Here is a 17,324-nt window from a genome sequence, read left to right as displayed (position 1 = left end):
GGGGAGAGTGGGGTACCTTGGTTAAGAAGATGGTATCTGATGGAGGAGGGGTAGTTCCCCAAACAACATCAGGATGCTATTCTCAGTGAAAGGGAGAACGGGTGCTGGGCAGCCAAAGCCGACATATGCCCACCATATTCTTTTAGATTAGGCTCTTGTTTCCCAAGGTCTCCACGTCTCCATTTTAACCTAAGAGTTAGGGAAGTGAAATTGCAGATCAATGTAATTTATGATATATCCTTTAGTTGATGTATGAATCTGCTCTGAAATACCCTGACCAGTGGACATAAAGAATCTACGACGGCTTCCCTGGTGGCGCAGTGGTTGAGAGTCCGCTTGCCGATGCAGGGGAGGTGGGTTCTGTGCCCCGGTCCGGGAAGATCCCACACGCCACGGAGCCGCTGGGCCCGTGAGCTATGGCCGCTGAGCCTGCGCGTCCGGAGCCTGTGCTCCGCAACGGGAGAGGCCACAGCAGTGAGAGGTCCGCGTACGGCAAAAAAAAAAAAAAAAAAAGTAGAATCTACAAGAATATTATCAGGCATAAGGCACTCACTAACTCATAAAACAGTCTGTTATTCAGATTTTAGAAAATTTTCATTTTGTTAAGCTAAAATCATTCATTCCATTGCTCAAAAGATATTGAATGCCTAGCATGCTTCAGCCACACTGCTGGTGTTGATATAGTCCTCACAAACCTGATAGTCTAATATAATTTTGGCCCATCAATCCAAATTCTACACATCAGCTATGGTTCTATATTTCAGAACTGCAGAGAGTAAATCAAATAGCATGGTGAGGTCTAGATGCACATAAACAAACAATAGCCTTCCAGAAACTATAATGGAAGAAGTTTCCATTCATCATAGTATGCCAAAATATAAAATAGCTTAAAAAGTACTTAACAAGAAATTTGTAGGTCTAATGTGAAGACACCTATAAAAATTTACTAAGGGCCATAAAGGATGAGTTGAATAAATGGAGAGACATAACATATTCCTCTGTGGGAAGACTCAACACTGTAAAAACACCATTCCTCGTCAAATTAATCTAAAAATTTAATACAACCCCAATCATAATCCTAAAGTTATTTTCTGCTTGAAACATAAGAAAGTTATTTTAAGTCATTCTGGAATATAAATATGTGAGTATAGCAAAGAATCTCTTGAAATTGCTATTAAAAGGAACCATGGAGTTGAAATGATGAAAACAGTAAAGACCAAGAGATCAGTGGAACAACAGAAAGCCCAGAACATATATACACATATATATACCTACATACATGGACATTATATTGTAAATTCATAGGTTAAGTTTGAAGGGTGTTAGGATGAGTGAATAACAATCTAGGAAGAAAATCAAATCCCTACTTTATCTCGCACCTCATAGCAAGACAAATTCCAGATGGATTCCAATGCAAAAATAAAACCAGACGAATATTAAAAAAAGTATACATTATTATTAATAACAGTGGGCTTTATAAGTAGAAATCAATAAAATCTTGGGCTTTCGAAGGAAGAAATAAAATTAACCACATGAAACTTGAAAATGTCTATACCAACATTTCCCTTACATAAACAAATAAAGCATAACATATTTAAAAGGTAAAGCCGTGAATTGGAAAATATTTATAGCCTACATGACAGTCAAAAGGTTAATATTTTTTAATAGATAAAGAGCTTCTAAAATTTAACGTGACAAAAATAAGCACTTCAATAAGAAAAAAGGACAAAGGTCATAAACAGGTAGTTCACCAAGGGAGAACTACAAATTGCCAATGACATATAATTAAAATGATTTCCTCAGTAAAAATATAATGAATTTAAATCAGAATAAGACGGAACTTGATTATCAAATTAGCAGGGGTGAATATGAGTTCGGGTGATGAAGATGTGAGTGAATGAGCTCTCTCTTACATCGTTGGTGGAAGTATAAAGGAATGCAAATTTTCTGGAGGATAACTTGGATTCATTTTTCCAAGACATTAAAATGTTAGCATTCTTATTAACCCAGGAATTTTATTTTTAGTCAGTTTTATAAGTAGAAGTTCATACATCAAGCTATAAGGATTACCATTGCAATCATATTAACAATGTTGAAAGCTATAAACAATCAAAAGGTTAGTATAATAAATTATGGCAAGTTAATATGATATAGTACTAGGCAGCAATTAAAAATAATAATATAGAAGAATATTTAATGCCATGAAAAACATTCACTATAAATTGTTAAGTGAAAAAAAGCAAGTTACTTAAAAATAAAAATGTAATTACATATATGTATGCATGTATATATTTAATTACGTATATGTATTTGCATATAATTAGATCAATTCAGACAAATACTAACAATAGTTATTAATAGGCAGTGAGAATACAGGTAACTCTAATTTTATTTCCTTCTGTAAATCTACATTTTCCACATTTTCTACAATGTATATGCCTTACCTTGGTAGTAAGAAAAAATAAAAAATATATTCTTAAAACAGATATATTTTGTTTAAAGCAACAGAAATCCTTTTTTTTAAATGAAATCTTAGGTGAAAACCCAATCTATGGAACCAATAAGAGGGGTGAAGTAGGGGTGGTAGGCCTAGAGGCCTGCTCCCTTGATGGGCACCCTTGAGCCCTCACCTAGCAATGTCAGGGCTGGGGGAATTCTGCTGAGAACCCATTGTGTGTAAACACCATTTCTAGGGTCCTACATGATTTGTTCTCAGTGAACCCATACACGGCCCCAGGATGGCTGGTTACCACTACAGTTACTCATAAACTATTTAATAGCTCATTTCATTTAGTTCACTACATTCATTGTCATATGTTCATTCGTTAAGCACTTTCTGAAAATTTTTCTAGATTTTAGCTTTGCGTTATATTAGTTTATTTGTGGATTAGAGATAAAAAGATTTTCTTACTGCATGAAATATCCTCAGAGAATATAATTTAATTCCACACCATCAGATTTTATTGAAGGTTGATATGAGAAATGATTACATGAAGAATGAATCTCCATCTTCCCTAAAACAATACATTGTCTGTTATGATGCTCAAAGGCCCTTACATAAAGATGTGTGTGATAAATTCCCCTAAAGTTTTAGAAAAAAAGGTTGCCCATTTTTATAAATAATTGTGACTTCTTTTTATAGTACTGTATTATTCCTATATAACTCATCATGTTTCCCTTTTGGCTTTGGCTGCCAGAAAGCTCAGAGCTATATTTATTGCCAAACCACAGCAATGAACAGCTGCCTCATTTTGCAGAAAAACTCTATCCCAAAGCACTTGAGTGTCTAGCCTCAACTAAATGGTCCCATGATATGCATGGCTCAGGTTATGAGTTGTCTCAAAGCCAATTTAGAAATAGGCAAGGATTAAATAATAAACAAACAAACACATAAGTAATTTGGACTTAGCAGGCTTGGTCTTGGGCGGTACAAAACGCTCACACCTGAAGTTTGATTTGTATCAAATGCCTTTCGGGCACGTTGCTTAATCTGGAGTACTGTTCTGGATGAGCGCTCCCCTGGGTGTAGACGTGGACACTTGGGTCTTTCTGCTACCAAGGCCCACACATGCGTCCACCCACCCCATGATGCTGGCTCCTTAGAAGTGATCTGCATGGTATCCAATAAGGATATCAGGTCAAAAGCATAGCAAAAGCGCAAGGCACAGATAAACTAAGAGTTTATACGTGGACCATAACCCTAAAAACATTTAAGAAAACAAGATATTGCTGAATTGATCAGGAAATAGACAATCTTCACAAACAGAAACAATCTTAAGCATTGGGATATGTGCGCATAAGTGTGTGTCTGTGTGTTTATTACAATGATCAACAGTAGACTAAAACATATCAGGTGAGTTAAGGTACTTCCTTACCTTTCCAGAAGGTCAAATATGTATTCTTATTGTTAACATTACTCACATCATTTTACAATATGGTAAGTGCTGAAAAGGGCATGGAATGTGGAGGAAAGGGGACCACAATTTTCTGAATGACGTATGTAAATTGTTTCCTCCATTATTTCATTTAAGAGACACCAGTATCCTTTTTCTTTGTAATGCATAAGCTCTTTAGCAACCTTTCTAATAACACAGTAAGGCTCTAATATAATGGATGTTGTGTTAGAATGGTTTGGAATGATACTGGGCCTGGTAGGGTGGACTCTGGTAATGCAGTCTTGATTATAGTGTGATAATAACTGGCAGGTGGCTGTCTGTATCAGCAACAGACACCCTCAAAGCCTGTGGAAATAGCTTGGTTCCCATGGCTATGAAGTAAGGTGGGTCAGCTGCCCAGAGCAACAGATTATCATTACAAAAAAGATTTGCCATGGCTTTCACAGGAGAGGCCAAACCAGCCTAGAAGCAAATGGACGAGGCAGGCTTCTGGGGCCCCAAATATCTTCCTACTCCTGCGGGCCTGCCTCATATTCTATAGATAGAATTTCATTCAGGGTAGCAATGCTTGGTACCCATGAGCCCAGGCTCTAGAATCAGATCTCCTTATTTGAAATCCCAGCTCCACCACTTACTGTTGGCTGAGTAAACTGGGCATAGTCCCTAACTTTGGGTCCTTCTGTAAATGAATGAGAAAATCCATGAAAGGCAGTTAGCCAGCACCTGGCTCATGGTCTGCTTTCACTATATATCAACTTTTATTATTATTTACACTTAAAGTACCACCTTTTAAAATGCAAGTACCCAGGGAGGCATACCTTATTCCCAGTTAGTACTTCGGAGGGGGGCGGGGGAATCTCACTTGAAAGTCAATTAAGATGTAGTGAGCAGCAAGGGATCCAGGACTGAAACCCAGGAGAAGCAAGGAACTAAGCCAAAGGAGAGAAACAGCTTTGAAATTTTGCTCAGAGCCACACTGATTCTTCTACATGGAAAAGTACCCAATCGTTGCAGCTAGCCAAGCACAAACCCTCGCTGTTGCAGAAAGGCAATCCAGATACAGGATGCGTGGCACCTGGGACCTTAGGGACTGCCTCTCTCTATCAACTGGTCCATCTCAGAGGACTCTACATACAGACTTTCTACAGTAAGAGACATTAATTAAACCGTGAAGCCACCAAGTTAGTGCCTTGTTTTCTGGCCTGCCATGGAGTGTATGCAAAGATTTATAAATACGGTCCGTGTGTGGAGATGAGCACACCAGGAGAGGCTGCCTTCGTGGGCGTTGCTGTTAACAGCCAATGGAAAGTCACCACCCTTTCCCACAAAGCGGCTGTGCATCCCTTCACACTCTGAGCAGAGACTCTTATTTGTAAAGTCATCCATCACCTCAGTATACCAATCATTCATAGATTTCAACATCCCCTTCCTGACCAGCAAGGAGAGGAGAGGAAACGGCAGTTTGGAGACTTCCAGTTGAGCTGTTGGATAAATGGATGATAGTTTTTCTTCTCCCCAGGGTGCCCAGGAGAGGCTGATTCTGACACAAACCCATAGAAAAGGGCCTCCATTTCACCTCCGGCTGGGTCAGGGAGGGGGGCATGGGGAGAGGTGGGGGGAACACATGTGTTCACACATCCAGTTTGCTGCGCTGGACGAAACACTGACCTGTTAGGCCAGCGGCCTCGGCAGACAGGAAGGCGCTCCAAGACAGGAGGAAAAACAGGCCCGTTTCCAGCATAGGGAACTCACACAGTTTGGTAAATTTGGTCAAGTGACAAAGACGCGTTAAGGGAAATAACAACTGCTTTTATGAACAAATCTCCTTTTTGGCTGTGAAAAAATCTGGTTGTGTTTTAGATGAGAGAACTAATTTTCGGAGCTGGCTGTAACTGACTGAGACTTGACTTTGAAGGCCAGCAGGAATCATGCTTCATTGCGGGCTGAACACTCCTATAAAAATGCAAACTGGTGTTCAGTTAAAAAAGATGTCTTACTAAGAGGATAAAATCAGCTCAGTGTAGACACAAAACTTCTTAAATTTGGACTCAGCCCTTGGGGTGTGCCCCTCAGAATACTGGCAGATCTGGGAAAACAAAGCCAAGGGGAGTGAGGCTGGGTGAGATGCTGCCAGTGTGTCAACACTGAAGGAGGCCACTGCTCCCCAGGGAGTGCTGGTCTGTGGACAGAGCACCTTGAAGAGCCTTCTCTCTTGGGGATAGAAATTGAATCAGGAGGAGCATGTATGTTCCATGAGAGGGAAGCTGCCCGGACTCTCTGTAAAAGTAGGATGGAGGAAAATGGGTGTTGCTTCTAGGTCAAGCAAGATACCCTTTGGCGGGCAGTGGTTCATTTTGGCCAGGATGACACTTCGTCAATAGTCTATAAATTGCAAATAGAACAAAGGCACAGTGATCTGAGTCAGGCAGAGAATGGGCTATGGGGAGATGATTAGGAGTTAGTGATGGATGGGAAAGGGCTACCTTGTAATTGTGTCCACCACTAGGCGGAAAATGCCCTGACAGGTAAAGAGATGTTAATGATGTTGCATTTTTATGTTTCTACAACAAAGTGTAAGGAAGATTCCATATTAAGAGATGTTTGGCAGCAGGGCAAGGAAGCAAAAAGTATGACCTCTGCGTTAGTAGATCTGGGTTTGAGTCTTGGCTCTGCTAGTCACTGGCTGTGTGATTTCTGAGCAGTATGTTAACCTCTGTGAGCCTTATTTGTATCCTAGGTGAACTGGCAATGAGAATAATACCTACTTATACAATGTGCAGAGTAACATGCAATGAAGATATTAAAAATGTTTTGTAAAGTCTTAGAAAGCACAAAATACTAAGGATCATGTCATGGTTGGGAGTGTGGCCTCTGGAAGGCAACTCTACCTGGGCCCATATTCATGGTATCAGCTTAGACGGGTCACTCTGCGCTTTGGTTTCCATGTCTGAAAATGGGCATAATAGTGCAACCTACCTCCTAGGTATATAAACCACTTACAATATGTTAAGCACTCAGAAGAGTGCCTGGTATATAACAAAGGATGTATAAGTTTTTCAATTAGTGTGATTTAAATAAATTTGTTTTGTAAAACATCTTTTCTGGAAAGAGATTCAGTAAGGGTCTGGAAGCAATTCTTTATCTGGAGGAAAACATGGGCTGCCCTTTGACCCTTTTCCAATGTCCCCTCTTCTTACTTGGAGGGAAGGCTTTGTTTCTAATGGGGTTTGTTCCTCTGAATTCCCTCTTCTAGTTTGTTGTAAAGAGAAGGCTCAGGCCGATTTGAGTAGCAGAATACCAACTGGGCGTAAAGTGTTCTTCTCTTTCCATGGCCTCCAGAAAGTTGTTCAGTTCTGAGTCAAGCCCTAAGCTTGTCCAGAGCCCAGGGGCCCACAATCTGAGGAGCCTCTGCCTCGTTGTGGACAAGGTATCCCGGTGGTTATGGTGGAGGAATGGACTGTGCCCCTGTCTCCTTCACAGCCTGAGTTTGTGACCCAAGGCCATCAGGTGTTGCCACTATTACTGAGGCCCTGTCTCTTCCTTTTCTCCACCCCTTTCCCCAGATCTGATCCAATATCAGAGCAGACTTCCAACCTCCAGGAATTTCTACCTTCCTTATCAATTTGTTTACTTATGTGTCCATATATTCCTTGCACACTGGGCAGAAAAAAGTTCCAATCTCAGCCCTTCCACCTCGTGCCGTCCCTGGGACCAAAGGCCTGCTTTTAAACCCCTGCCCTGAAATGTCCTAGCTGTGTGGACTTAGACAAGTTGCCTAACCTTATATGTCAGTTTCTTCAGCTGAAAATTGGGGGAATAACAGTATCTCCCTGCCAGGGTTCTTATAAAAACTATCTGAGATAATCTATGCAAAATACTAAGGACAATGGCTGGCACGTGGTACAGTTCTGAACATATGTAAGATGACATAATTAATATCATGTCCATTATTACTGATATGTGACTCAGAGTGAGCTACTTAACCTTTTTGAGCCTCGATTTCCTCCTGTGTAACCTGGTGTCTTACAGGGTTAATTCGAATAAGAAGATATATATAAAGGCCCATGCTAGACATTCACTAAATGTTGTGATCATTACTATTACTCTACTCCAAACAACATGTGATCTCCATCGTCATTCCACTTAATAATTAAGAGGCAACAGGGAGTAGTGATCAAGAGCATGGTCTGTCTCTCGGTTTCACTCCTTGGGTTTGATCTTGGCTCTACTTCCAAGCTGTATGACCTTGGGCAATAGCTTACCCTTTCTAAGCTCCAGTGTCCAGTAAAAAAAGATATGACCATTGTGAAGGTTAAATGAGTTATTGCATGTAAAACAAGTAGTAGGGGGCCTGACATGTCTCCAGTACTGGGTAGATCGTTAATCATTATTTTTAGTTGGAAGTCAGCCCTATCTTTTCCGACTTACTTTTGTCAACGGAGTTGACATTCTCCAGGGTTTCCAGGACATGACTTTGGGGTGGTCTTTTGATTCTCTCCTCTTCCTTATCTCTTAGTACCAACCAATCACTAAGTCCTAGAGCTTCTTCTAAACATTGGCCTCCTTCCCGATTTCCACCCCCCACAAGTTATCATCACAGTTTTCCTTGATCTTAATCTTCCTTCTCTCATTCACCCTACATACCAGTTCCTTATTTATGTTTTAAAAGCAGGACTTTCATTGTGTCCCTCTCTGTGGACTATAGAAAGATGCCCAGGCTCCTTTGAATAACACTCCAAGATACTCCACAAGCTGACTCCATCCCACCTGTGTCCCCTCATCTTCCACCGCTCACCAGCCTGAGCCCTCAGGTCCTTTCAGGCACAACTGCCATGTGCCACGGCAGCGCCCCCTCCGCCACACCTTCATGAATGCTGGCCTTCTCCTGAATCTCTTATCATGTGGCTTTTGCCTGTATCCTACCCATTTTTCAGGTCAAGCCCAGGTCCTACTCTGCATGTAAATACTGCTTTTCAGATGATTTTCCGGAATCATAAGATTGGCCAAGAGTCTATTGGACTATCCCAGACACAGTGGCCTCATCAGCATTTGAATTTTTATAATCTTACTAAGGTGGCTCTGCAGCTTTAGCACTCACTTTCCATCCAACTCTTACTGTAGAGCTTGTCTTTCCAAGTTCGTCATTAGTTGAAGGCAGAGTCCATGTTTTATTCATCTTCTGACTCATCTTAGAAAACTTTAGTAGAACCTAGCCTTTTAGCAGTTGTTCAGTGAACTGTTAGGCTAGTCCTCATGAAAAGAGACCCCAACATTTTGCTTTCCTTGCCTTGATCCCTGACCCTTCTTGTATCTTTCTCCTTTCTTACTTCTCTTTCCCCCACAAGGTCTCTGGTCCTTTGTTCTGCCTCTTCTCTGTAGCCTCAGTTAACACTTGACATTAGCCTTCTGGCTTTCCTCTTCAAATCTGACTTATTTTTGCCCCCATCCAACTGCTGTGAGTGAAGAGCTCACCAGACCAGCTTCTTTCCCCGGCTCAAATCCTCTAGGAACTTTACCCATCCTCCCACCTCTCTGCTGAAAAAGAGGGAGTAAGATGACACACTTGCCTGGATATGGCAAACATTTCTGCTTGGCTTGCTGTTCCCCTTCCATAAAAGAGCTATGCATGCTCGTTTAAACTCACAGTCATCTTTGGCTTGGCCAACCCTGTGAACTAGTGCTTGCTACAAGTTTGAAAAGGAGGCAGAGAACACTTAGTTTATCATTCCCAGTCAATCATGCTTTATTCTTGACCTTAGATCTTCAGTTCTTCCTCTTGACCTTAATATATCCAAGCCTGATACGTTCTGGTCACCTATATTCCTAGGTGGGAATTTTTTTAAGACTGTTGCTATCCTAGGGTCAGACAGTATGAGCAGTGCTAGAACTGGCCTTGGACAGGAAAAGAGCCTGGGCCCCTCTTCCACTGGTACCGACCTGTGCTTCGAGGGGTGGCTCGGAACCAAGATGGCTCCAGTGGTGCCGTACTGCGCTCGAACGAGACTATCTAACCATTTCCTAGCCTGGAATTTGTCAGTCCTCAGAAACATTCCGGGGAAGTTGACTGCTCTGAACAGTCCCCAGCTTTCCACACAGGACAAAGGATATCAGTGCCGTGACAACAGCATACGCAGACCCCATTGCAAATGAGCCGGCGAAGATCCCCAGGAAATTCCCCACGGACTGGAAGAATGCTGCAGCATCAAATGCGTTCGGATTCTCCTTGGGACTGTAAATGGATATAGAACTGAAACGAGAAGAGGGTGACGGTTAGTCAGCGACTCCCATCTCATGGCCCAAACACCAGAAGTCAGAATTTAGCACCCACTTTTGGGAAGGGCACGTTTTCCTATGAGGTTAGGTGCTGGTTGGAAGCTTTCAGGGGAAATGGATGAGGACAGAGAGAGGTGGAGAAGGCAGAAAGCTTTCCGCTTCCTTACAACCCAATCCCATGGTATCTATATATTGCTGCCCATCAGTAAACATTTTTATATAGGAAGGATAGTAAGGAATATTGTTTCTGAGCAAACTAGGCATTAAAACATGGTAGGCGTATAAGGAATCTGCTGAGGAGATAGATAACTGTGAATTATTTAGTGGCCATATGTCTTCAGTGCTGTTAAATATTCACAAATGTTCCTGATAAAAAGTGCGCTTTTATGGCCTGTGCACAAATGGATGATACAAATCACAGCATGCACAAAATATTCTGCTGTGATCTTGTCATAAACCACAAAACATTGCTCCTCTCCAGTGTAACCCTTCAGAAACAGAGCCCAGAGGACGTTCAGAGCATCACAGTATTAACCCCTGGGGAGAGACAAACCCCTCATTTTCCCCCTGAAACAAATGGCAGCAGCTGCCTAAGGTCATCTTTTATACCCCAGTTCTGATGGCTGCCAATAGATTTATATCCACAGAGAAAAATCAATCCACCAATAGGCAGTCTGTTCACTTAAATAGTTTTGAGGATGTCATATTTGCTATTTTCTTTTTGTAACCAGGGCCTCAAATCCCACAGTGTTAATGTAAGGGACAAGGTGTGTCCTATTTTAGGAAACATGAGCTCCGTATTGTACCATCAAAATGAACAGATGTGCTAGAACCAGTAGCTTTTGGGAGACTAATGAAGTAACTTTTCAGATTTTTTTTTTTTTGCAGTTTTTATTTTAATACAAGGTCTTTAAAGCTAATCAGACAAAATCAATAGTTCCTCAGCGGCTGCTGGGAGGGACCTTGTAGCTCTTAGAGAGCAAACAGTACACCAGACACACTGACTTGAGATTAGATAGGATTTTACAGAGATGTAACTGAATCTCTTGTGACTTGGATGATGAGAGTACGTTAACTCTCTGACCTGACGTTTTGTGTCTAAAGACTAGTTAAGAGAGAACAGGGGGAGTGGGTTCCAATTCTCCTCCAGGAAAATGTGTGGCATAAAAAAGGTAGTTTTAAATGTTTCTAGTTTTTCCCTGGATATCTTTAAACCCCCAAAGTAGGCCAAACACTTCTGCTTTTTTTTTTTTTGAATTTTATTTATTTTTTTATACAGCAGGTTCTTATTAGTTACCCATTTTATACATATTAGTGTATATATGTCAATCCCAATCTCCCAATTCATCACACCACCACTTTCGCCCCTTGGTGTCCATACGTTTGTTCTCTACATCTGTGTCTCTATTTCTGCCCTGCAAACCGGTTCATCTGTACCATTTTTCTAGGTTCCACATATAGGCGTTAATATACGATATTTGTTTTTCTCTTTCTGACTTATTTCACTCTGTATGACAGTCTCTAGATCCATCCACATCTCTACAAAGGACCCAATTTCGTTCCTTTTTATGGCTGAGTAATAGTCCACTGTATATGTGGACCACATCTTCTTTATCCATTTGTCTGTCGATGGGCATTTAGGTTGCTTCCATGACCCGGCTATTGTAAGTAGTGCTGCAATGAACATTGGGGTGCATGTGTCTTTTTGAATTATGGTTTTCTCTGGGTATATGCCCAGGGGTGGGATTGCTGGGTCATATGGTGATTCTATGTTTAGTTTTTTAAGGAACCTCCATACTGTTCTCATTGTGGCTGTATCAATTTACATTGCCACCAACAGTGCAAGAGGGTTCCCTTTTCTCCACACCCTCTCCAGCATTTGTTGTTTGCAGATTTTCTGATGATGCCCATTCAAACTGGTGTGAGGTGATACCTCATTGTAGTTTTGATTTGCATTTCTCTAGTAATTAGTAATGCTGAGCAGCTTTTCATGTGCCTGTTGGCCATCTGTATGTCTTCTTTGGAGAAATGTCTACTTAGGTCTTCTGCCCATTTTTTGATTAGGTTGTTTCAAACACTTCTGCTTTGATCATGTAATTGGATAAGGAAGATGAATGTGGATCTCAAATGGAGCCCTGTTATGTATATGAGAAAGGGATTGCCTTTGAAGTGTTCTTCTTTTTGTAAAGTGTTGTGCTTTGCAGAAAAAAAAGGAAAAGCAAACCCATATTTGGGTCCTTTGTAGCTGACAGTCCTGGGAAAGGGTGTAAAACCCCATGGCCATTCGGAAACTTGGTGCCCATGGCTGCGTGTGTAAAAAAACACAGTAGTGATGAGGAAACATTCCAGTTGCTATCTGTCTTTCAAACAAAGGTTTTTGCACAGTAACACAGTTTTGTAAATAATTCTGTTAATTCCTAAGGCTGCTCCCAGCAGATCTGATCCTTAGAACAGGCATCTCTTCAACCCCATCTTCACCTTTGCACTCGCTGGAAGTGTTTTCTCTGTCCCGATGCTTCCCTAGCTTGAAGCACCACCGTCACTTCTTTTGGCCATATTCCGTATCATTACTTATGTAATGTTTGTTCTTAAATCAACTCATTTTTATTCAAATGCAAAAGCTTTTATTAAATAATATTTACGAAATCATAGTTTTGAGTTGCTTCATATATCGCTTTTTAATACACATGAGATTATGTAATTATTAAATTTGAGAAACAAAGTTCCCCTTTGTGTCACCTAAAATCATCTGGGTATCTCCACTGGTTCATAGTCTGCGTTTTGGGAGATGCTGTTTTCTTCCTGGGCTCTGATCCCCACCCAAAAGGGTGCAGTCAAATTTCATACCTTCCCTGTGAGATCTGATTGAACTGAAGGGAAGAGCTTACTTAATTCTCCTTGACCTATGGAGACTCGTTCATTGATTTGCCAGCCCTAAAGCACTTCAGGATGTTAGTCGAGATGCATGGGGTACCTGCTATGTACCAGGTGATGGATTCGATGCAGGGAGTGGCGGGCGGGCAGGGAAGGGCATGGAAAGGAGAAGCAGAACTTGAGTCAACAAACATTTTACTGACCATATGCAAGGCATAGGCGGAGAAGCCTAAGATAGAGAAGACAGCTAGCTCATGTCAGTCACAGTGCTGAGAGTGATTGTGAGAGATGTGCAACATTTAATGGGGCAAATGAGGAAAGGGGCACTAGTTTAGAATAGAGGGGATGGCATTTGATCAAGTCAACAGTCAGTGATGGGCAGCAGGCATTCCAGGTAGTGGAAAGGGTGGAAGCAAAGGCAAGGAGGCAGGAGAGTTGAGGGCACTTCAACGTGGAACTATATAGTGATGGCTGGAGCCTGACAGCACATATGTGGGCACTGGCGGAGGGGCAAAGGCAGGTAGCTGGCATCACTCAGAGCTTTAAATTCCACCTTAAGAATATACAAAAGCCCTCACATTTATGTAATATTTAGTCCTCTTATGCCTGCATTATAACTGTATTTGATCCTATAACATCTCTGCCAGGTAATTAGGGCAGGTATATGGTCATCCGTCTTTTTCTTTCTTTTCTCCCCCCTCCTTTTTAAAAATAAAATACAGAAACGAAGAGTCAGAGAAATGAAGATCATATAGCTACTAAGTTCAAAATGTAGATTTCTTGTTTCTCCCTTGAAAAAGTGATCTTGTTGGGAGGCAAACATGAACCCACATCAGGACCGTTGAGTGAGTGTGGTTCTGATTCGAAGGGCAATAGGAGTTCAGGCACCAGAACCTTGGATTCCATGTGTGGATGGAACACGAGAAGCACTCTCCCATGTGCCAGGAGAGTGTGGAGCACCTTGCATGGGGTGACAGAGCCCTCCTCTCCCATCCCACTAGCAGGTGAGACGCAGGGCTCCTCCTGGAAACCTGCTTTCGTGCCTGCCTTCTGCTCCTGGACTTCAGCTTTGCTAGGCCTGGCCTGGGTCTTTGTCCTGCTTCTATGCCCAGGACACAGCCTGACGCCCGGCCCGTGGCAGGCTATATACAGGTTGAGGGAACGAGGGCAGGCTGACTGGAAAGCAGGAAGGAAATAGGAAGAAATGCAGGAGGAGAAGCGGCTTGCAAAAGCTAGTCATCTTTCAAATGGATCGTCATCTACAAGAGTTTTTATTAGGCATTGACTATATGTAGTCATGTCGTGGGTACTTTTAGGGTTATCAGTGCAAGCTTGAAGTCAACACTTGAGACTCAGCTTGAGCCTCAAAGGTCTCATCCTTATTGGCTGTATGGCCTTGGTTAAGTTACTCCATCACTCAGGCTCAGTTTCAAAGTCTATAAAATGGCCATAACATTATGTATCCCACAGAAATGTGTGAGAATATGAGGTACATTTAAAAACCTATAAAAAAAAATAAGAGGGACTTCTCTGGCAGTCCAGTGGTTAAGACTCCATGCTTCCATTGCAGGGGGCACGGTTTCGATCCCTGGTTGGGGAACTAAGATCCAGCATGCTTCAGGATGTGGCCAAAAAAAACCGATTAAGATTAAAAAAAACCCCACAAAGCCTATATATTTATCTTATAGGTTGTAGGGCCATTCATTGAGTGCTGATTATGTGCACAAAAAATAGGCTCTCAATGAATGCTGGCCATCATCACCATCACTGCCATGATCATCATCATTCTGCTAAGAACTTCCACAGGCTCACAATGAAAGAGGGCAGAGCGCTGTGGCTGAACAAGGCCTTGGTTCCAACTACGGACCGATGGGGTGTGGGTCCCCTCCCAGCACACTGTGCTTCTAGGTTGCTGCAGAGGGAAAAGTCACTTTTGCATGGGAACATCAGGGTCTCCAGGGAGGAAACGGCCATAGAAGTGACGCCAGTAGGTTGTCACGTTTTGCGCGGAGCTCTTGGGTCCGTGGATTAAGGAGGAAAGGAGCGTCCTCAGCAGCCTGGACAGGGATGTGCTCCAGGACAAGAACAGGCCAGGAGACTGAACTTGAGTTACATCTCCCCAAGTTTAGCAGAGGACATTCTGCAGGCAAAGCCCGCTGGCTGCTGGTGAGGAGTGAGGCAAAGAAAGCAGGGGCCTTATGTCCCAGAGACATTGTATCTCTCCTGACTGCCAGGATTTTAGGAAGTTGTTCCTCCAGGCTCTAAGCCCTGGAAAGGAGGCATCTCTCTGGGCTCTGGTTTTCAGCTTCAACACTAAGCCTCTGGATTATGGAGCAGCAGTTGCAGCGGGTGTTTTCAGAAATGACCAAGGGTTTGGGTAGCATCTGTAGAGTTCTCTAACTTCAACCTGAGAAAGGACGGAAGATCATGTTCTAACGGTTTCAGCACTTTGGACTTAAAAAGGAAATACCTCCTCCCGTGCACCAAGGGAGATGCTTGAACCATTCGCGGATGCAAATATCAGAGCGGGGAGAGGCAGGGAAGAGGAACTGGACTTTCTGCTAATCTGTGTGGTGCTTGCTCTTTGGGACACCACTCTGAAGAGGCACTGTTTACAGCACATGCTGGTGAAGATAGATCTGTGATCTGCAGATTTCTGGAAAACAATGATTGAGTTGGATAGAACCGATATCCTTGAAAATGACATGACCGGAAATACACAGTGGTGTTTAAATATTCATCTTATAAATTGGATATAAGTCCAGGTTATTGATTCTGAATCATTCTGTTCAGGAACAGATTATTCACCAAAAACTGTTTTGATGGTAGTGTATTGCATACAGTCTCAGAAATAAATATGCGTATCTTTTATTCAAAATTTTTGAAATGGATGAAATATCCTAAATTCCTTTGATGATAGCCACATGAATAAGGATCACACTGCTCGTTGTATCTTTTTTTTCTTTTTTTCTTTGCGTTACGCAGGCCTCTCAGTGTTGTGGCCTCTCCCGTTGCGGAGCACAGGCTCCGGACGCGCAGGCTCAGTGGCCATGGCTCACGGGCCCAGCTGCTCCGCAGCATGTGGGATCTTCCCGGACCGGGGCACGAACCCGCGTCCCCTGCATCGGCAGGCGGACTCTCAACCACTGCGCCACCAGGGAAGCCCTTCGCTGTATCGTTTAAGACTCACAGACACCATCGAAACTCCAGTGTTTCTCAACAACCCATCTTTTCATCTTTACGATGTTCCTACAGGAACCCCCCTGGCAACTTAGGTAGCGTTAAGGGCATAGTATCTGAATCTGAGATCTGGGTTGAAATCTCAGCTCTGCCACTTACCGGCTGTGTGAACTTGACCAAGTTACTTAGACTATATGCACCTCAGTTTCCTATGATGATGATAATTTAAAAAATGATACTAAAATGAGGATGATAATAATAGTACATATCACAGAAGGTTGCTATGAGAAGTCAATCAGTTAATGTTTATAAAGCATTCAAAATGGTACCTGGCACATAGTAAGAACTACATAAGCATTTCTTAAGTTAATCATCCTTCTTCAAATAACCCATCTTCCTCCCCCTCCCCCTTCCTCTTCTTCTCCTTCTACTTCGTCATTGTGTTGTTTGTCTGTCTTTCCGTCTCTTTCTCAAACTGAGAGATTGGTTTAGTTCTAAAAGAAGTATCCCAAACTAGATGTCTAATGACTACCTCAACCAAAACAGAACTGAGATGTCATCACCTGTCTCTCTCACACTCTGACTGGTCCTTGGTCTAGAATCTCTTGGTATCAGGGATCATTTGATCATACAAATTGTTTTGTGTAGAATGGCATGTGGCACATATGCTCAATAAATGCCAGCCATGAGGAAGAAGGAGAAGGGGGGCGAGGAGGAAACGAAAGAAGAGGAAGTAGGGAAGAAGTTATTGCAACCATGCTGAGAGTGAAGATGAGATCATGTATAGAAAGTATTCTGTAAATGGAACCACCGTCACTGCCGCCAATGCCATCCCTTCCAAAACTCTGGCCATCTTCCCATTCTGGACCCTACGGAGTCATCGCTCTCCTGATTCTTACAATCTTTCTCAAGACCACCCAGCTTCCATCACCACCCACTCCTGTTACTCTTTACTGCTACTGCTAAAATATTTTCCCCATTATTTTCCCTCACAGAAACTACTCAACAACCTCAAGCTCCTGGGCAGCCTTCCTTCATAATGATGTTCGCCTCTGACAGGTCCTCCCAACTCCCACAATCTACTCAATATTCTGGGTGCCT

General features: G+C 42.4%; 1 protein-coding gene across 13 annotated transcripts in view; it reads right to left on the bottom strand.

Moving 5' to 3' along the window:
- Nucleotides 1-17,324, bottom strand: part of SLC9A9 (solute carrier family 9 member A9) — a 660,636-nt gene that overhangs the window by 274,736 nt on the left and 368,576 nt on the right. For all 13 annotated transcript variants that reach the window (XR_010943485.1, XR_010943486.1, XR_010943487.1 and 10 more), the window contains 2 exons: nucleotides 10,000-10,143; nucleotides 5,565-5,665 (listed from right to left, as the gene is read on the bottom strand). Coding sequence is in view for 10 of the 13 variants with exons in the window: in XM_067737585.1 (XP_067593686.1) it covers nucleotides 5,565-5,665; nucleotides 10,000-10,143 (245 nt within the window). In the remaining 3 variants the exon portion in view is untranslated. The remainder of the gene's footprint in view (nucleotides 1-5,564; nucleotides 5,666-9,999; nucleotides 10,144-17,324) is intronic.

Source organism: Pseudorca crassidens, chromosome 5 (genome assembly GCF_039906515.1).
Source record: "Pseudorca crassidens isolate mPseCra1 chromosome 5, mPseCra1.hap1, whole genome shotgun sequence".
Lineage (NCBI taxonomy): Eukaryota > Metazoa > Chordata > Mammalia > Artiodactyla > Delphinidae > Pseudorca > Pseudorca crassidens.
This window is presented reverse-complemented; position numbering and strand designations above follow the sequence as displayed.